The 22,453-nt window shown below is 32.3% G+C and overlaps 1 protein-coding gene and 1 long non-coding RNA gene across 2 annotated transcripts; one reads left to right on the forward strand and one right to left on the reverse strand.

Moving 5' to 3' along the window:
- Positions 1-11,003: 11,003 nt before the first annotated feature.
- LOC9300032 (bifunctional cystathionine gamma-lyase/cysteine synthase) lies at positions 11,004-12,985 on the reverse strand. Its single transcript, XM_002865658.2, has 9 exons — positions 12,895-12,985; positions 12,618-12,785; positions 12,141-12,404; positions 11,925-12,062; positions 11,781-11,832; positions 11,627-11,706; positions 11,496-11,555; positions 11,331-11,411; positions 11,004-11,230 (listed from the first exon to the last, which is right to left on the reverse strand). The coding sequence occupies exons 1-9, from the start codon at positions 12,961-12,963 to the stop codon at positions 11,141-11,143; spliced, it is 1,002 nt and encodes a 333-aa protein (XP_002865704.2). The 5' UTR covers positions 12,964-12,985; the 3' UTR covers positions 11,004-11,140.
- Positions 12,986-17,884: 4,899 nt separating this feature from the next.
- LOC110229870 lies at positions 17,885-19,449 on the forward strand. Its single transcript, XR_002333211.1, has 2 exons — positions 17,885-18,803; positions 18,893-19,449. It is a non-coding gene; the product is annotated as an uncharacterized LOC110229870 (long non-coding RNA).
- Positions 19,450-22,453: the final 3,004 nt, after the last annotated feature.

Here is a 22,453-nt window from a genome sequence, read left to right on the forward strand (position 1 = left end):
GAATGTAAATAACCTTATTAAAATCAATAATACAACATATGAATATTATGTCTTTATACCTTATAATAAGCAAAGAATTATATAATTTTATAAATAGGCCAATATTTATATTAGATGATTTAATAATTAGTATAACATAACTACAAAATAATGTTTTATATTGCGCATTATGCCTAATAAATCTATATTTAGAAATAATTATGCTGCATTTTTTAAAATATATATATGTTTATAGAATTTTAGTTAAGCTTACAAAAATAAAATAAAAATATTAAGAATGATAATCTCGACCGGCCAACCCGTGCAACGCACGGGTCCATATCTAGTACGGCAATTGTATGATTGATAAAATTAGGAAACTACATTATGGAAAATCTATTATGCCATTTTGTTAATTTATAAAATGTTAATATTTATGTTTTGTTCATTTATGCGTCCGAATATAACGAAATAAAATTACAATAGATCAAGCTTGTTTGGTCAATTTAGTATATATATATTTAGATGTTACGTATAGAGATTCAAAGCCAATTACATCAATAAAAAGATATCTAAAAGGTGTATCATATTATTGTTGTTAGACCTAGGAATTTTTCAATGGTAGTTTCATAATATCAGTTCTCTTAATCTCGCTAGGCTATCAAATTGAAAATGGTGGCGACTCTAGGGTTTGATTCCCGACAATGAGAGATCTTAATCCGAGGGTTTTTTTACGGTTTCGTTACGGTTGCTGTTTGGTTAGGGAGGATCTGGTGGCGTTTTTGGCAGTCTTGGCCTCCTCATGTCTCGATTTGGTCTTGAGTTTCGCTGATTCAAGTTTTGATTTTGGGGCAAGAGATATTTCTCTCTAGGATGGGTCGATTCAGATGTTGTTTTGGTCTTATCCGGTGAGGCCACATCAGATCTGGAGAGGCTGTGATCTATTTTCGGGCTTTACGGTTTTGATTTTGGAATCGAATATGGAGGTGTTGCAGATCCCTGTCTGGGTTGTGCTGCTAATGGATGTAGAGTTGGAATCAATAGGGTCAGAGTATTGGGGTACGAGTATGTGCTGTGTTTGGTGGAAGTTGACGGAGGAGTTCAAGTTTTGCTTTGAAAGGCTTAGTAGAGGCTCTATGGAGATAGAGTATCTGGTGCTAAATGTTAGAGGGATTTTTATGGAATTTATTTCTTCTGGAAAAGTTAGAACTAAGTCTGATTATTCACGGTCGGAATTGTTTTTTCGGTGGGCAAGCGGTGTCATCTCCGGTTACGTTAGGGGATCTCTGAGGAATGACTTTGGTCGGGTGCTGCGTCTAAGGAAAGTTGGGTTAACTCTCCTGTGGTGGCAAAGGAAAGAGTTGTGTCATTTAATGGTGGAAATGTCACGATTTTGGGCGAGTGTTTTGTTTCCAAATCAAGAGGGAATTAAATGGTACACAGATTCTCAATTTTGGAATGTAGGAGATAGTATATCGGGAATTCATGATTGGAGATTTTGTTTGATAATCGGGAAAGGATTTTCAAAGAGAATAAAATTGAATGTCTTATCTTTAAGAAGACTCAATTGGTGCGATATGGCATCTTTTCTCTCCTGGCATTTTCGGCCTTTAAGCAGAGTGTGGTTTTTGGTAAGTATTGCTTTGAGGAGAGATTATGTTTGGTTTAATAAGGAACGTGGAAGATACATTTTATTTGGTAAGTATGGGTATTATTTAAGGAGACAAAATAAAACAAAGGAAAGGAACCAAGGTAAGGAATGCAACAACCCGATGAACCATGGCACGGTGAAGGGAGTACCGGGTGGAGGAAAACCACCAAAACCGAAAGTTGATAAATGAAAGTTTTAAGCTGGAATTGTCAAGGACTCGGTAATAAGGCAACTATCGGTTATCTTCGGGATTTGTGGAAACAACATCGACCGGATTTTTTGTTTCTTTCGGAAACCAAACAATCTACTTTTTTTATGGAAAAATTTATTGGTCATTTTGGTTACAAAAATTTAAAAACGGTTGATCCTATCGGTTGTAGTGGCGGTTTAGCTCTTTTTTATAATAATGATTTCAATGTTTCAATTCTTTATCAAAGTAATCGGTTAATCGATATTGAAGCAAGTTATAAAGGTAAATTAATTAATCTCACTTTTGTTTATGGAGACCCGGTTCCAAATAAGAGGGAACAAGTTTGGGAGCGGTTAACACGAACTGGTTTGTCTCGGGATACACCTTGGTTTATAATCGGTGATTTTAATGAATTAACTGGAAATCATGAAAAAAGAGGTGGTAAATTAAGACATGCATCCTCTTTTATCCCTTTTAATTTAATGATTCAAAATTGTGGCTTTTTGGAGTTTCCATATATCGGAGACTGGTTGTCTTGGCGATGTTGGCGGGATAAAAAACCAATACGGTGTCGTTTGGATAGAGCGTTAGCGAATGAAGATTGGCATGAATTGTTCTGCAATTCATTCGTAGAATACTTACCAATGGTAGCTTCTGATCACTCACCGGTGATTGCTACGATTGCCGATAAGGTACCACGGGGGAAACGGAGTTTCAGGTTTGATAAGAGATGGATAGGGAAGGAAGGGTTATTAGAGGCAATTGCAAATGGTTGGAATAGTGATACAGAGCTAGGAGTTGGGAAGTTTGTGGAAAAATTATCTAATTGTAGGCGAGCTATTTCGCTATGGCGGAGAGAATTAATTCCTTATGGTCGGAAAACAATTGAAGAACTAAAAACGGAATTATTTGCGGCACAGAGAGATGACAGGAGACCACGGGAAGAGATTACGGAATTAACAATGCGATTAAAAGAGGCTTATCGGGATGAGGAATTGTATTGGCATCAAAAGAGTAGGAGTTTTTGGATGAAATTAGGGGATAATAATTCAAAGTATTTTCATGCTCTAACGAAACAGAGACGGGCAAGAAATAAAATCACGGGGTTACATGATGAAAACGGGATTTGGTCTGCAGAGGATAAAGATATTCAAAATATAGCGGTTTCTTATTTTAAGGACTTGTTTACTACAACAAAGCCTGAGGCTATTGAGGAATCCTTGGCAGAAGTTCAAAGTCTTATTACGGATCAGATTAATAATTTTCTAACGGCACCCGCAACGGAGAGTGAAGTGCGAACGGCTTTGTTTATGATGCATCCGGAAAAATCGCCAGGACCTGATGGTATGACCGCATTATTTTTTCAAAAGGCTTGGGTTACTATTAAAAAAGATCTTCTTCTTCTAGTCAACTCTTTTTTAGAGGATGGAATTTTTGATAAAAGGTTAAATACGACTAATATTTGTTTGATTCCAAAAACGGAAAGACCAACACGGATGACGGAGTTACGGCCTATAAGTCTTTGCAATGTTGGTTATAAAATTATATCGAAGATTCTTTGCCAGAGACTTAAGACGGTTCTACCAACACTGATTTCAGAAACACAATCAGCTTTTGTAGAAGGGCGTTTGATTTCGGATAATATTCTCATTGCACAAGAGATGTTTCATGGTTTGAGAACTAACCCCTCTTGTAAAGGAAAGTTCATGGCTATTAAAACGGATATGAGTAAAGCTTATGATAGGGTGGAATGGATTTTCATTGAAAAGGTTTTAAGAAAATTGGGATTCTGTGAAAAATGGATTAACTGGATAATGTGGTGTATTACAACAGTCCAATATAGAGTTCTTCTTAATGGTCAACCTAGAGGACTCATAGTACCAGAGAGGGGATTACGACAAGGAGACCCACTCTCACCTTATTTATTCATCCTTTGCACGGAAGTGCTAATTGCAAATATTCGGAAAGCAGAACGGGAAAAATTAATTACGGGTATCAAAGTAGCAAACGCGAGTCCTTCGGTCTCACATTTGTTGTTTGCGGATGATAGTTTATTTTTTTGCAAGGCTAACAAGGACCAATGTGGGGTTATTTTGGGGATTTTAAAGAAGTATGAAGCGGTCTCGGGACAGCAGATAAACTTTTTAAAATCATCGATTCAGTTTGGGCATAAGGTAGACGATGCCATCAAGGAAGAAATCAAATCTACCTTGGGTATCACTACTATCGGTGGTATGGGTTCTTATCTCGGATTGCCGGAGAGTTTAGGTGGTTCCAAGACAAAATTTTTCTCATTTGTTAGAGATAGATTACAAACAAGAATTAACGGATGGTCGGCCAAATTTTTATCGAAAGGTGGGAAAGAAGTGATGATTAAATCGGTAGCTGCAGCATTACCAACTTATGTTATGTCATGCTTCAGACTACCGAAAACAATCACTTCAAAACTCACTAGTGCGGTTGCTAATTTTTGGTGGAGTTCGAATGGGGATTCCAGAGGTATGCATTGGATGGCATGGAATAAATTGTGTAACAGTAAATCGGAAGGGGGGTTAGGATTTCGGAATGTAGACGATTTTAATTCTGCTTTATTGGCAAAACAATTATGGCGGTTGATTACGGTTCCAGATTCTCTTTTCGCAAAGGTTTTTAAAGGGCGGTATTTTCGGAAATCCAATCCTTTGGAAAATATAAAGTCGTACTCTCCATCATATGGATGGCGGAGTATATGTTCAGCTAGATCTCTGGTTAATAAAGGACTTATTAAAAGAGTCGGATCTGGGTCATCCATCTCAGTTTGGGAGGACCCCTGGATTCCAGCTCAATTCCCGAGACCAGCAAAAAGTAATGGGTCCATTGTTGATCCATCTTTAAAAGTTATCAATCTTATAGATAGTCGGTCAAACTTTTGGAATATTGATCTCTTACAGGCGACCTTTGCTCCAGAAGATGTCGAGATAATAAGTGCCCTACCTGTGGGTGCGCCAACTAAGGAAGATACTATGGGTTGGCATTTTACAAAATCAGGAAAGTATACTGTTAAATCGGGATATCATACTTCACGGATAGTAAAAACGGAGAACAACATATTTTCTATAGGACCAGACATCAAACCGCTAAAAGCACATACTTGGCAAGTGCAGTGTCCACCTAAGATACGCCATTTTTTATGGCAAATTTTAACGGGTTGTATACCGGTTACGGAAAATTTGCGGAAACGAGGAATTGACTGTGATACAGGTTGTGCCAGATGTGGTGCACTAGAGGAAACGATTAATCACACACTCTTCCAGTGCCACCCGGCACGGCAGATTTGGGCGCTTTCACAGATTCCCACAGGTATGGGGTTTTTTCCCACAGAATCTATTTTTGCGAACTTGGATCATTTATTTTGGAGAATACCTTCGGAATTTGATTGCTCAGTTTTTCCATGGATTATCTGGTATATTTGGAAAGCAAGGAATGAGAAAATATTTGAAAATATAGACAATGATCCACTAGAGGTATTACGGTTAGCGGAAAAAGAGGCACAATTGTGGCATGCAGCTCAAATCGAGCTTATTAACGAAAATCAGGGTTCTGTGGATTTGGTAACTCGATCTCGAGTGAGGGATGCTTCACTTGATTCGACTTATTCGGGGTACCGTTGTTTTGTGGATGGATCATGGAAAGGAAGTGATAAGTTCTCCGGTACAGGATGGTTCTGTACATCATCAAATGGAGAACCGCCAACCATGGGAGCTGCCAACCTCCGTAGAAGTCTATCTCCCCTACATACAGAAGCCGAGGCCCTTCTCTGGGCGATGAAGTGCATGATTGGTGCAGATAATCAAGAGGTAGCATTCTTTACAGACTGTTCTGACCTGGTGAAGATGGTGTCTTCTCCAACCGAATGGCCGGCGTTTTCAGTGTATTTGGAGGAATTTCAGAGTGACAAGGAAGAATTCTCTACTTTTTCTTTATCTTTAATTTCTCGTAGCGCTAATGTAAAAGCGGATAATCTGGCACGAAAAGTTCGTACAGAACCGCAACATATCACATATGTAAACAACATTCCTCAGGAATGGCTCTTTTGAATTTTAATTAATTTCGGATGACAAAAAAAAAAAAAAAGATATCTAAATACTTTGGATGATGCAAATTAAAATAGTTTCTACTCTATAAGGAGTAAGGACCATTACCAATACCTAAAGGATAAACCATCCGTTTAGGAAAACAACCTTCCACGCAATTATTTGAATAGTTAGGAATTAGGATACTCGTGTTTGGACACTAAGCATATAGAAATAATACCATACTTATTAATGAATGTAGAGAGTTAACTAATGTGATTTCAGAGTTCTCTTACTGGTTCGAGATGGAAGGATAAGGATGGTGAAAGTTTTGAGTCTATAGTGAGAATGTTCTAACGTGTTGTCCCTGTCTTTATGCGTCCGAAGGATATCTTTTAGGACATGGTCTCTGATACTAAGAGAATTCCCAAGGTTTTTCAAACCTCTCCGCCGGCTAAGCTTTCTTGTTTGCTTGAGGACAAGCAAAGTCTAAATCTGGGGGAGTTGATAACATCGTATTTTAGCCCACTTTTACTATGTTTTATTTAGGTTTTCCATGGAGAAAACAAGAGATATTGGAGATTTCAAGGATGATTTCAAGTATTTATGCTTCAAGAATGAATAATGTGTTTTCAAGCAAAAAGGAGTAAAAGACGATCAAATCCCATTTCTATGCCTCAGAAGTATGGCGTCCGTTCGAGGTCTTCCCGATTACCAAATCAAGAGATCTCGGTGGCTATGGAAAGCTAGGGGAGTCTAACGTGTTGACTGTTCTAAGTTAATACCTAGAACAGTCAATACCTACAACCTACCTCTGCTAATTAAGGTCACCTCAAAAAACCATAGTCCAATAATCAAAACCAGTTATTTTGCATGGATTAGGCTTATCGATGTTTAAGCGACCAAATGTTAGGAAACGATAGCATGTGTAGTGTGGAGCATTTACTAAAACAATATTTACATACTCTTTGAATGCTTGTATGTGCTCCAATGTTAGGCCTTCTCTCTTATTCCATAAGCTCTTCATATCTTTCCAACGGAATCGATATTCTCCAAAATGGATTATCCTAAATCTTCTACTTCTTATGATGACCAAAGTGCATCTTTTCGATATAAAAATCTAACTTAGAACATAAATTTTGAGTCTAAAACTTATATAGGGGAATTCGTACTAAAAAAAGGAATATACTAGATGTTACTCAATTTTATAGTCTAGTATATATTCAATTCAATGCCAACTACTAGTTCAATAACAAATTTTTTGATGAAATGTTAAATTGATTGAGAAAATAAATATGTACAAAAGAGTTTTGAAGTAGCTAACAGACAACGTAAACAGAGCACAAACTATTATGCAAAAACAGAGCACGAATACTTGAGGAGAACTTTAGCTAGAACGTCGGGACCCGAACCAAGCTGGGAACAGGTTGCGAAGTTCAACAACAATTTCAAATACAAAAAATATTTATGTGCTATCAGATGATGGATATGAAAGAAACGTAGAAGAATAATTTGTACAAAGCAACTTCATAGGTGATAGGTATGAAGAGCGTGATAATGAACATATTTACGCTCTAAATGACAAACATAGAGGAGGAGATATTGACTGATAGGTCCCAGTTAAGTGTTGATCAAGACAATAAAAATAAAAAAATGAACACAAGTAACTTAAGACAAGTTTCCCTCCATACCAAGTTACACAAACGTAAACAACTTAAACAGACATAATCAAACAATAACTAACACCTAAATAATAGGAATTAAACACTTTTAGCCCATAATCCCACTAAATTACAAACAACACACGTTGAGGTATTCATGGCCTTTGAACCTATCATTGACTCTAATGAAGAGCATATATTGCCATTGATATCAAATTTGAATCTGATAATGAGCAGGTTGTTAACATGGATGTGCTTGTATAAGAAAATGTTTATACTTAGTACATATTTATATGCTTTAATTTACATTTTAAGGTTTTTGAACTTATATTTTTATTCAAAATTGTTGGGTCTGATTGGTAACAAGCTGTTAGCTGTTAGCTGGAGCGGTTAGCTGGAGCTGTTAGCTGTTAGAGAATAGTGCAAAGCTGTACAAAAGAATAAAACATCATACCGGTACACATAATAAATAATATTAAAAATTTAGAAAGAAAAAAAAAATTATATAGAAATGTACTTTAGTATATAATTACATATGAAAATTAAGATTATATAGAATGAACAATATTTTATTATTAGAATAATAATATGAATTTACTAGTCCTATAATAAATAAAATTTTCTTTATTTTGAGCAATATAACATTCCAAAATAATTATTTGAGAAAAAAACCATTATTTCTAATGAGATTTTTTCATAGGCCGTATTATTTACTTTTTTCGGAAATCTTTATCTGAACATTCGAGCCTTTTTTTTTTTGCATTATACATAGTTACAATTATATTTTATAAAGTTTAATTATGCGGTTAATAATACGGTTTACCGTGCGGCTAATCGTACTGTTAAATAACGATTTTGATACGTTTCCGGTATATTAACGGTTACGGTTAGTATATTTTTTTTAACCGTAACTAATCTAGTTTTACGGTGAATGGTTATGGTTTTTAACCGTTTTATACAGTTACGGTTGAAAAACGGTCCAGTTACGATCCAAAATACGGTTATGGTTAGCTTTTGGTCATGCTTACTAGGCATGACCAAAAGCTAACCGTAACCATATGTTGTACCGTAACCGTATAAAACGGTTAAAAACCGTAACCGTAAAAAATAATTAGTTACAGTTAAAAAATATATTAACCGTAACCGTTAATTAACGGTAAACATATGAAAACCGTTATTTAACCATATGGTTAACCGCATAGTTAAAACTTTAAAAATATAATTGTAACTCCATATAATGCAAAAAAAATTATCGAATATTCAGATTAAGATTTTCAAAAAAGTAAATGATACCGCATATGAAAAAATCTACGTTATAAAAAATGGTCTTTTTCTCAAACAAATATGTTATACTGTTATTTTGCTCGAAATGAAGAAAATTTGGTTTGTAACATACTTTTTGATTTCATGAAAAGTATTATAATAATTTAGGTAACTCGTAAGATTTCGCCTCCGATATTAACCGTATTGTAGTCATCAAATAACTATAACCGTAATTATCTGTAACTGTTGTAACCGTAACCGTAACCGTATTTAACCGTAACCGTTATAACCATATTTAACCGTAACCGTTATAACCGTATTTAATCGTATCCGTATTTAACCGTAACCGTTTTAATTTATTTTTATTTTTTTCCAAAAAAACAGTTTTTTTTTTTTATAGTGTACCGCTTTTCATAAAGCTTTTGTGATTGGGAACTGTCAAAGCTGTACAAAGCTGTACAGCTTTAAAATTGGTTACCAATCATAGCCGTTAAGGCTTGAAATCTTAATTTTTTTTTCTCAGAAGAAAAACATTACAAGATTTCTACTTAGACAGGTGAAACTCCATAAATTTTTATCTAAAAAGAAAGCATTTTCACGAGGTATATTTTCCATTTTTTAAAAAATTTTGTTTTAAATTTCAATTTTACAAAAAAAAAAAAAAAGGTAAATTATTAATTGATGCCTAGATGCCTTGTAAAATCTTTATTTTTATATAGATGTTAGGTCTTTTGCGAATGCTCATTCACTATTTAGAGATTTTTTGAACATCGAAATGACATGTACCCTATTAATTACATGGGGCTTTGTTAACTCCATAAGAAAGGGTTTTAAGAACACAACATGTTTATCATGTCTTTATTCACAATCACAAGACGTCGTGTTATATAGTCATCGAAAAGAAAAATAGTTTTCTTAACCGTTGATAGTCAGAAGAATCGACAACACGAAGATTATATTGAATTGAGTGAATGTATGTTTAACTACCAAATCTTCTTAAATCCATTAAGAATTTTATTATTCCCTCTGTTTCACAAAACATGTCATTCTACAATTTTTCACACAAGATAAGAAAAATGTGAAAATTTCTTTTAGAGGAATTCCCGAAAATAGCACTAAAACAAGTTTTATGGACAATTATAGCACACAGTCCATAAACTTCCAAAAATAGCATTAGTTGATTAACTATTAAACTTTTGTTCTAAAATTATTATCACTAATTTATTTTTTCCAATAATACCACAATTTTTGTATAAAAACTATTCAACAAAAATAAATTTAAAATATTATATTTGTGTTATTTATTTCCAATTTAGGGCTTATATTTCCACCATTTAAAAGAGATATTATTCATTTTAATATTAAATTTGTGTTATTATGTTTGGATTCATTAGCTCCAATTTAGGGTATATATTTTAACCATTTAAAAGAGATTTTTAGTCATATTAATATTAGTTTGTTGTATTATATATGGGTTCCCTATTTCCAATTTAGGTTATAAACTTCCACCATTTAATTTTTCAATTTAATATTAGGTTAGTGTTTACTTTATTTTCAATTTTAATTAAAGTTGAGGATGATATTTGTGGAATTTTAGAAATGTTGTGCTAATTTTGGAAAAACATCTTTTTCAGGGGTTTTTTCAATTGCTTTTTCTTTTATGCTCTTTGATAATACACTATAACAGTTTCTCTCTTTAATTAATAAACTGAAATAATATGAATAAAAAGAAATTTAATATTAAAAACTGCATTGAAAACACAAAACGATATTTTTTGTAAAACAAAAAAAAAAGCTTAAAACGAAAATTCTTTGTGAAACGGAGAAAGTATATAAGAATCAAAGGTCATAAAATCACAAATAAAGCTTCCTGTTTATAAGACCGTTAGTGAGTTCCCAGAGTTAGTTAGAAGCTCTGCATCAAAACAGAGCTATAAGCTCTCTACTTCTCTCTCTTTTGTAACTCTCCGAAAACAAAATGATAGTGAATTGGTAAGGCCAAGCCTTTCTGAAACGTACCTTAGATCGATTTGATCATATGGAACTCATAAACGTGTTCGTATCTCATTTTCAATTCATTTACAAATAGTAGCCATAAGAGGTGTAAGATTTGACGGTTGATTGTGAAGGTCTAGTGTTCGGATTATCGGCTCCAAATCGCAACAATATGATCGGGATCTTCTCTACTAAATATAGACCGAGGATTGTATCGAGAAAATAGTTAATGAACAACTTATAATTGATCATCATGGAAAATATGTAACTCTTATTGATTTTACAGTGACCTACAATAATCAAACTGTAATATTGGTACCAACATCTCTTATTGTATCCTACGTTACTATTATTCGACTGGCAAATTCTCAGCTTCATATCTGACTGACTCGAACAATTCAGTCGATAAATAACGTTCTCCTCCACTGGGAAAAATAACCTACAAACCATACGATAATCGGTATATTCGATAATCCGGTTTCAATTTCGGTTAAGTAAAAGCTTATATATGTTCATTCTAAGTTAGAGACAAAGCTTACCACAATGAGTTTCCCTGCGTTTTCTGGCCGCTTTGCAACCTTTAACGCAGCCGCTGCTGAGGCTCCAGAGGATATTCCAACCTGCCAGATGAATCATCCCATTTATCAAAAACTCCGGTTTTTAAATTCTTTGAGAGCTTTAAAGAATGTTAGAACCAATTGTACCAATAATCCTTCTTTGAGAGCAAGAAGCTTGGCTGTTTCAATAGCTTCCTCACCAGTCACCTAAAATCAAAATATTGCATATCTCAGAATATTGTTTCACGATTGAGATGTCGATGATCTTAGCTACTTACTTGAATGATTTCATCAACAATGCTTAAGTCCAAATTGGTTGGAATTTCACCAGAGCCAATTCCTTGGATCAAATGTGGACCTACAAATATGGAATCATCAATTATATATTAGAAATAATCTAGTACTCTAAAATAATTATGTTTATTTCCTCACCTGGTTCTCCTCCGCTGAGTACCGCACTTTCGGCAGGTTCCACCACACAAACCTATTGATGAAGATTGTAAAGAAATTATGTTAAAAAAAATATCCGATTTCTTATGGTTGTTTTCAAGAATTACTGTAGTTAAGTTTCTGAACCTTAATGTCTTTGTTCTTTTCTTTAAGGAACTTCCCTGTTCCAGTAACCGTTCCACCAGTTCCAACACCGGCAACCAAGATATCTACTTTCCCTGCAGAATCTCTCCAAATCTCCGGACCTGTGGTTCTGTAATGAATCTGCAAGAAACAAATCACAAGAGTGAGAGAGAAACTCAAAGAATATAGAATTGTGATGGAAGCATGATAGTATATAACCTCGGGGTTTTCAGGATTTATAAACTGGTGTGGTATGTAACCACCAGGAGTTTTGCTTAATATCTCTTTAGCTTTCTCCAACTGTCCTTTAATGCCTATGCTCATATCTGTGAGATGAACCTCTGCACCTAATGCTCTCAGAATTATTCTCCTCTCTAAGCTCATCGTTGCAGGCATCAAAAGAATCACTTTATAACCTCTTGAAGCCCCGATGCTGGCTAAACCAATTCCGGTATTACCACCCGTGGCCTCAATCAATGTACTCTAATAAAAACAAAATCAATTTAACGTGAATTCTAATGAACTATGGAGAGATAATATATGTTCTTTTTTTTGTCGAAGCTCGTAGCCCAGTAGTTTGTACTAGTGCTGCCATTGTGTCATAATTCGGGTTTAAATTTAGGAAGATGCGTGTGTGAGTTGCAAACGATAGAAAAGAATCAAAGATGATACGGTTTTTTAAGTGTTTCTATTAACCTTTCCCGGGGTAATCAATCCTTTTTCCTCTGCATCTTTGATCATACTATACGCGATTCTGTCTTTGATGCTAGAACAAGGCTCCATCATCTCAAGCTTGGCAGCAATATGGGCCACGCAACCATCCACAATTTTATTTAGATACACCATTGGTGTGTTACCAATCAACTGCGCAAAATGCACAACCATATATAAGTAACAACACAAGCAAAGGATTTCAAACATGTTTTTTAATCCAAGAAAGCAAATTGATATAGAAGAAATTAGAGATTTTTACTTCAGTGACATCGTTCTTGATCAAAGAAATTCTGTCTTCCATGTTGGTCTGTCTTTGAAGCTCCTTCATATTTAATATACTGGTACAAGAAAAAACAAAAATTGATACCAAAATCAGAAAATGGTAGTAAGAAACAAATCAAAAGTAGGACGAACAAGGCAGAACTACATTATCTTTTCTTATGGATGAATGGAGAAACAAGAAAGAACCAAAAAAACGTAGTACCTATAGAGTTTTAATCAATGAAGAAGATACAAAAGACCGCTAAATCTAAAACCATACCATGCTATATATATAGACATAGACATATAGATATTGTATATAGATTAGTATTGAGTGGTTGTACAATTGAATAATATTATCTAAATGGTTATATTTTTTGGGATGAAAAAAAACAAAACACTCTCAAACAAACCAAATCTTGTTGTAAGATATTCATTAATTAAAACTTTTGACCTCACTAACAAAGACGACAACATTGCATATTGTGGTTAAACATTTTCTAGTAATATATAGTACAAACAAACGTAATGTGTATCTAAAAGTTACAATAAACAAAATCAATGAGATTATGGAGTTTAACACAAACCACTAAACAACAAGTTCTGGTCGTAGTTTATAATTTAGAATTAAGGTTTAGGGTTTACATGATGTATCGTTATTCGTTTTTTCATTCAAGAATCATTTATGAGTTTACCATTTTTTGGAGTGGTATTTGTGGATTTGCCATTTTGGCATTTTCTCTAAAATCTTATGAATTTGTCCTTTTTCGGGCTATAAAAATACGATTTAACATGCGCTTTACCCGTTATGTTTAGGTTTAGTCAGTTTCATTTGAATTTAGGGTTTAATAATTGTTATAAAGTATGTATTTTAGCAAAACAGAATCGTCAATTTGAAATTTTCAAATGTTCAAAAATGACAAATCCATAAAAATTTTGAAAAAATGGCAAAATCCATAAATGTCAGTCGAAAAGATGGCAAAATCTGTAATAATCCTTCTTTTAAATAGAGGCCATGATTTATATGGTACTAGATAAGGATCCGTCCGATGGACGGGTTTAATTTTAAAAAATTTAAAATCAAATTTAACAAAAAAATTAGTTAACAATGTTGTAAGTAGAAATTTTCTTTCAAAAGTAAAAATAATATTTACTTTTTCACTGTTGCATTGTTTCTTTAACCACTAAAATTATTAATTCAAAATTATTTCGAATGAAAGATATATCACATAACAATAATTCATGGTATACTTATATGAAGAACAAAAATTAAAAATATTCATTATAAAGTTGATGAATAAAACCAAAGTGGTGTTTAATTAGACACGTTAAATTATAAAGATGATATTGTCGGATTTTAAGTATCGTCGGATTATGTTTCAAGATGATTTCATTTTTACTTGGTGTTGGGAAAATTGAGGCAATTTACACCATCATCACCACCATCAATACCGAATCTCGCTAATTCTGAAATCACCACCACTCTTTAAATATATTGGTGTAAATTGGCATATCGTCGGATTTTAAGTAAAGTTTTATATTGTTTTATTTGAAATTCTTGAATATGTAAGAAACATATATGCTTCTTTTTTGTTTTTGATATTTTGAATTTAATTATACTATTTCAAAATTGTTTATTTCAATTTCTATGTTCATATTTGAATTATATAAGATTCATATATCTTCGTGCTCTTATTTTCGATTAATTTTTATGTCAAATTTAATTAATTTTTTGTCAAATTTGATTTTAATTTTTTAATAAATAAACCCGTCCATCGGACGGGTCCTTATCTAGATACAAGATCCGCGCCTTGCGCGGAAGGAGGTTGATGGTCACAATTTTATGTATAAATAGAAAAATTGTTCAATCTTTAAAAAGGTTGAATATTTTGTGTCTTTCAATAAATTTCTTTATATACTTATAAATCAATGTTTTTACGTCCGATCTGAACCGTCCAGTATGTTTAGTTAACCTGCGACTCGTACATTTCTGCGGTTTAGGTTTAGTGCTAATGTCCGTTAATTTTTTTCTTTTTTTTTTTTTGCTCAGATGTCCGATAATTTCAAAACCGAACAAAACCACAAAAATCTCCCATTAACTTGCAACCTGATGAACCAGTTGAACTGGCCGGATTTAGAATCCCTCCAAAAAAATTCAGATTTTTAATTGTTAAACTAAATAAATGCTCTTTAGATTTTTATTTGGAAACAATTTTATTTATAAATGTATTGGTAATATCTTATTAGGAATATTGAAAAGGGATATTCCTTTACTCATTTAAGTTTAAGAAATCTAAAAATTTAGCAAACATGTCGAGATTTGGTAGTTTCAAGTCGATATTTTGTAGTTTCGAAATCTTAAATTTCTATACATGTGTACCAAAATCATGACCAAAATTTAGTTTCGAAATCTTAGATTTCAGAAATAATTTTGGTTATAATTTTTCATTTTTGAAAATTTAGAATCCGTCCAATATTAGTTTCGTAATCATTTGTTTAAGTTTGTGGTATATTTATTTTGAAAAACTTTGTTGCATAATTATTTACAATTTTAATTAGAAATTCGTTTTGATTAATGGAATATATGTATGTATAATACTAATGGCAAATACGGTAAATAGTCTAATAAAATTTGGGCAATTATTTAAAACAGGTGACAAATCATTCTAAGAACGACACGTCAGCATGGCAATCTTGTTAATAACACGTTAATATAAGGTTTATTTTTTAGAATGTTTCTCTATTAATATACTAGATATGGATCCGTGCGTTGCACGGGTTGCTGGTCGAAATTGTCACTTATTTTTATAAAGTTTAACTAAAATTATATAAACAGCTATGTTTTAATTTTAGAAAATGCAACATTTTCATTATTTTTTAAATAGATTTATTATGCATAACGCAATTTGTAGTTATTTTATACTAATTATTAAATCATCTAATATAAATCTTGGTCTATTTATCACCAACACCACCATTCCGCCTCTTCTCATCTTTTCCAATTGATCTTATTTCTCCTCCTTTATTTTCTCTAGCATCGAGCCGAGCCTCTTTCCGACAACAATTCTAGTCTATGTCCATTGCCGTTCATAATTTCTTAATTTGCCTCCATCGCCATATATTCTTTGGATCTAAATATAACATCCTATTTTTAGAAAACTATTGTAATTCAAAGTATTTATATATATATATATATATATATATAAATGACATGATATATTTCTAATAAATGATAAATAATTTTTACATGATTCATGTTGTTCTTAAAGTCAATCTATCACCATATCCGTAACCATACACCACCACCATCGTCACTTCCATTAACAATCACATGCTACTCCTATTTCTTTTAGTATGATATGCTATTATATTTAATGACATTGTTTTTTCCTCTGATTCTAGGTGGATGTCTCTCTTTCTTCGTCAAAATTCTAGTATTGATTTTCTTTATTTTTAGATTTCCTGTTATTAGTGTTTATTTTTTGTTTTTTTAAATCCTAATTACATATATGTTTTGTCTTTTGTTTGAAGGCTATTTCATCGCTGAAAAATATTAGTTTCTAAAAGTTTTTTTTGACTCAATGCTATTTCCTTAATTAATTTTTAGTCAAAGGTTAGTTACTAATATTATCTTAAAAATAATTTATGACCAAAAAAAGAGAGGAAAAACTTTACTAATAGAATGAAATTAAAGAAATGATAGTGTCTCTCAAGAAATTAGTTTGCTTGGTGAGAATGAGACAATCTATTTTTTTTTAGAGGTGAATATTTACAATCCTTTTTCTTATATGATTAATAAATTATATAATTTACTTAAGAAAATTATCCTATTCTTAAATCTTTTTTTTTTGTACAGTTAGTAACTTATAAATAAAACGTTTAGCATTATTTTATAATTTCTATTTTTATGAACAATACACACATAATTTCTTTATATATACATATACTTTCCTTATAATAATCTTTTTATATTATGAAACTCTTTAAATTTATAAATTTGTTATAATTATCTTTTTACAATATTTAATTTGTTAAAACCAAATTACTTTATGGTGGTGAAAGATTGAGGCAAACGAAGAGAAACTTGGTGTTGATGATGACACCAATATATTGCCATCTCTTATCTTATTTTACACCAATTTACACCAATATATTGTTTTATATATCCACAATATAAAACAATTTTTACATTATAAAGATTGAGGCAAATTAAGGAATCTGACTAATACATAAGTTTCCTTCTTATTATATAAAATCCGACGAGAGAGAGAAGGAGAAAGAAAGAGGAGTTCGAACAAAAATAAGAAAAATCTAATGAGAGAAACATAGAGATTTTTGAAACTTAGAAAGAAGAGAAAACGAAGAAACTAATAATATGAGCCAAAAAATGACAAAAGCCATGTAGCAAATAGATAATGTTTAGTCTGATGTTATTTTTTTAATTTTTTCTAGTCTTAAGTTATTTAGTGTATATTCTCTAATTCCTTATAAGGTTTTCTTTTTTTGTTGAGGATATTTCATATTATCAAGTAAAGTTACATGACATGGATATAGACGGTCTCATATTTTCTCCTCTTTTATTGTCACAATTTTATTATGACGTCAAACTTTTCTAAACAAAATAATATATTTGCGTATCTCATACTATATGTTTACATATTAATGTATTATACATATATCGTTCATATATTTACGTAACTATATAGTTTTATCTTTTCTTATTGTCATAGTTTTGTTTCCATATTGCTCACATTGAAATTATAAAGATGTAACACACTCTTCTGATGGATGTAAATAACTTATTAAAATTCAATAATACAACATATGAATATTTATGACTTCATAATTTATAATAAACAAAGAATTATATAATTTTATAAATAGGCCAACATTTATATTAGATGATTTAATAATTAGTATAACATAACTACAAATAATATTTTATATTATGCATTATGCTAATAAATCTATATTTATAAATAATTATGCTGCATTTTCTAAAATATATATGTTTATAAAATTTTAGTTAAGCTTACAAAAATAAAATAAAAATGTTAAGAATGATAATCTCGACCGGCAACCCGTGCAACGCACGGGTCCATATCTAGTATATATATAAGATATCAAAAAATTCTTATCACTACAAGAATATTAGTTTTTAATAGCAGTGAAGTATAGCGTTTTATGTAGTTATGCTATTAATAATTAACCTCTGAATTTTAAATAGCGTTTCCAAAAGTTGAAACGCTACGATAAGTTGTCTATATGACAACTAATACTCTCTTCCGAATTGTTTTTATTCTGAGTGTTTTTTACAAAGACAGGATATCAAATACTATATCTAAAACGTTATGGTAAGGTTAGCGGGAAAAAAGTGTGCCAAAAATTTGGGATAAAAAATACCAAAATCAATTGAGTAAAAATTAGGCTCCAAATTGAAAATTTTACGCAAAGTGGTCTTCCCCTTTTGCTCTGTGTTCTTCCCTTTTTTTGCTTAGGTGATTAAATTTCTTTTTTTCTTCAATAATTCTCTGAAATTAGCTATAGAGGAGTTTTTAACAAAAAAAATTAGCTATAGAGGAGGCCGCGGTGGAAACGTGGGTCCGAGCATCTCTTTGCTTGCTCACTTGGTTCTCTATCTATCTCTCCCACACTTCGTTTTTCTCCAAATCCAAATCTACCCAAACCCTAATTTTCAACTCTTCAACTTGAACCCCACCACCGCCTCTTTCTCTTTCAAAGACATTCACCATATCCGCTTTGACGATTCACCTTTCAGCACTTCCCTCGAGAGCTCAGATCTCCGATCTAGAGCATTTCACTTCTTCTCCGCTCAAAATCTGGATATTTTCGGCGATAGGCAATCCGGCCAAGTTGTTCGTTCTTAGAACGATACTCAAAAAATGAGTAAGCAATCGATCCATTTGTTGACCTAGAAAATTTCGGATCTATAAGTTGAAGTCATTTTCTAGGTTATCTATTTTTCCGCCGAGTAGCCGCGCTTTCGGCTGAGAAGATAAAAGGAGAGACGCCATGGAAAGAAGTAAGTTTCTCGATCTCTCTCGTGTGAGCTCAGTTATGGTTTTGTGTTCTTCCACTTCCTCCATTGAGTAATTAACCTAATGTTCCCCCTTTGGTGTGGTTAATAATTTGACAGATCTAATATAGGAAAAAATTTGGTGTAAATATTAAATAACAAATTTTATCCTTCACTTCTTTATTTATTCTAAAACATAAATGAAAAGAGAGGATTAATGAGTTCAGTAGCGTACGCGCAGAGATGTTGGTGGATTTGGTTAATCGGAGCGAAGCTTTGTACGGCTGAAGCTGCCGTGTCAACCATGGAGGTTTCGGTCTTCGTTGGCTCTCCTGGAACTGTCTTCTCCATTACACCAATCAATTAATTCTCTTTTCTCTGCAAGTAACTAGCAGCAAGTGAATAAGAGACCGTGCTTGTATAGGTCTGGTCTTAATACATAGAAGTGAGCATTTGCATGGACTATGACACATGGCAAACATTGAAGGTGTCACCGACTGTGCGTGGCTTATTTGAGCTAGTCGAAATGTTATTATGTGTCAAGAGATTCGAAGCTGATTTGGTGTAGATTAATATGGTGATACGTGTACACGAGATTTTATGGTGCAAGGTAGAAAATTATTGAAGGATTGTGATGCACGCAAAGACCAAACCCCTTATGACATCTGAGTTGGACATGTTTGCTTATGAAGCAAGTACACAAGTATTGTCTAGGGTATTCAGAAAAAGAGGAAAACTCATATTCGAGTCCATAGCAAATTCACCGAGCTTTATGACCGGTGTGGTCTTGAAGCTCCGGAACGGTTGCACAACTTCTGGCCGGTCTGGACATGTCTTCACTCTTCTGGTCATAACTTCCGAATGGCTTATTGGATTTCTATGATTCCACTTCGAAGCAAATCTTGACTCTTTTAGCTTTCCAAAACCACCGAGATCTCTTGATTTTCTTATAGGTAAGACCTCTAACGGACGCCATACTTCTGACGTACAGAAACTGTCTTGAAACGGGTTTTGATCGCCTTTTGATCTTTAATGCTCAAAAACTCTTAAAACCTTCTTGACTCCATAAATACTTGAATATCACCTTCTTGGCTCTGAAATCACTCCAAATTCTCTCTAAAACATAAGAAAACAATAGCAAATATGGGCGAAAATCCCATGTTATCACCTCATTCCGAGATGCTATATCCCGTAGAGATCAATAACTTTATTATTTGCATGTTTGCACCACCACCTAATATATGATGCTTCTGTTTGTTAGATTGTTTGTCAGTTGAGACTGAGAGTAGTTTTTATTGTTTTGGTGAGAGTAGAATCGAAAGAGTCCGGCTAAGTTTGTGAATGGTAGATGTGCTAATAGAATAGAGAATGAAACAAAGGAAACGAGTGCTTGCAAAAAGATAAAAAGAGTGATAGCTCTCCGGAAAAAATTGTGATGACGGAAATTCGTATACATATTGAAAAGAATGCTAAAAATATGAATTGTTAAAAAAAAAGTATAGATATGCTTATGAGTACACTTCTGTATAGAATCTTATATTTAGAAGTGCTACACTAACCAATACAGTGAATATAGACGAAGAACAATAGTGAATTTGCGTATACCACATGAGAAAGTCGTCGAGGTTAGTCCCCATACAACAATAAATATAGGAAAGTGGTGGTTGTGGTGAGAGTTGAGGAACATACATGTAAGACCTTGTAAGGAAGCTCTCTTAGGAAGGATGTCTAAGCAATATTGATGTCTATGGCTAATGAGGTAACTTATTGCGTGGTTCTTTTTTGAAACTTAGGTTGTATATTTCTTCAGTTGGATGATATCTAACCAAGAAAAAGGTATGAAGACTTGTGTTAAAATTATGGAAATTTTTTTTTTTCTTAGAGTACCAATTTCAATCAAAAACATGAATTAGCAAGACGTAGAAAGGTAATAAATTGAATTGATGAGATCAGTTTCCTTGCATTATGAATAATTGACGTCATAATTTAGGTAACAAAGAGGGTTGATCTCCATGTAAAAAAATGAAAGAGAAAGAGCGAAATACGGTTGGCACCATAAGACAAACTTGGATTATCAAATATGGAAAGAAAAGTGAGAAAACAGTTATGACATGACCTCTTTATGGCAACGTTTTGTTTATATGTAGCTGAAACTTGATGGTGAGGTTTCTTACTTTGTTGGGATGAGCCATTATTGTATAAAAGATGCTCTCATGGTCTTTTTAAGATAAGTGGGGTCATTGTCAAAATATTATAATTGCTTTACTAATAGCAAAACCTTTAATAGTATAAAACAAGTAACAGATAATGATATATCATAATTGTAATATATTTTATACCAAATTTTATCTAATAAAATTTTTTTTCTTATCAAATCAAAATTTTAAATAACGTAAATGATACTAAAAATATAAATAAGAACATTTATGTTAAAAAATAATAAATAGTAAACATTATAGTATTTTTGTATTAGTAAGGTCAATGTATAACTACTTAAATAAATACTAAAACAAAAAATATATTAAATCAATCGATAACAACAAATCCCCGCGTAGTGGGGGTTAATAACCTAGTTATATCAATTTAAAGGTTATACCAATATTGCTGACAATATTGATATAAAATTAACATAATCTTTGATAAACGAAGCAACGGCTTTATAGTGAATTTTTTAAGTAATTTTTTAAGCAAAATTAAAAATACCATCACGAATGATCGTCTTAATGAAATTGATAAATGATTTTTTTGTTCAAAAAATTAATAATGTAACAAGTTCAAAAGGATGTTATCTTTTACCTACTATAATTTTATTTTCAGCTTGATTTCAATGACATAAAAAAAAACAACAGATGAAAAATGGTAAAGTAAACTATAAAACTAAGGTAATTAGATTTTGTGTTAAGAAAATAATAACAAAGTTTAATGGGCCTCTTTTTGTTTATATATATATATATAGGGTGCAAATGGTAGACTTAAAATAAAAGGTTGAAAGAGTTGAATGACCATTCATCTCATTTTTTACCATTTGAGATGAATAAGTTGGAAAATTAATTCAACCGATTCAACCCAAAAAGTTGGAAAAATGAATCGATTATGGGTGCAAATGGTAGACTTAAAATAAAAGGTTGAAAGAGTTGAATGACCATTCATCTCATTTTTTACCATTTGAGAAGAATAAGTTGGAAAATTAATTCAACCCATTCAACCCAAAAATTTGGAAAAATGAATAGATTATAAAGCAAAATTGTTCAACCCTTTCAACTACTATTTCGCAGAGGAATGAGTTGAATGATGTTCAACTTTTTTTGTTCAACTCAAAAATTTTCAACCATTCATCTATATGTCATCTATTTGCTGAAGCAAAATTGTTCAACCCTTTCAACTACTATTTCGCAGAGGAATGAGTTGAATGATGTTCAACTTTTTTTTGTTCAACTCAAAATTTTCCAACCATTCATCTATATGTCATCCATTTGCAGCCATATATATATATATATATATATATATATAATAAAATTAA

This window comes from Arabidopsis lyrata (genome assembly GCF_000004255.2).
Source record: "Arabidopsis lyrata subsp. lyrata unplaced genomic scaffold ARALYscaffold_8, whole genome shotgun sequence".
Lineage (NCBI taxonomy): Eukaryota > Viridiplantae > Streptophyta > Magnoliopsida > Brassicales > Brassicaceae > Arabidopsis > Arabidopsis lyrata.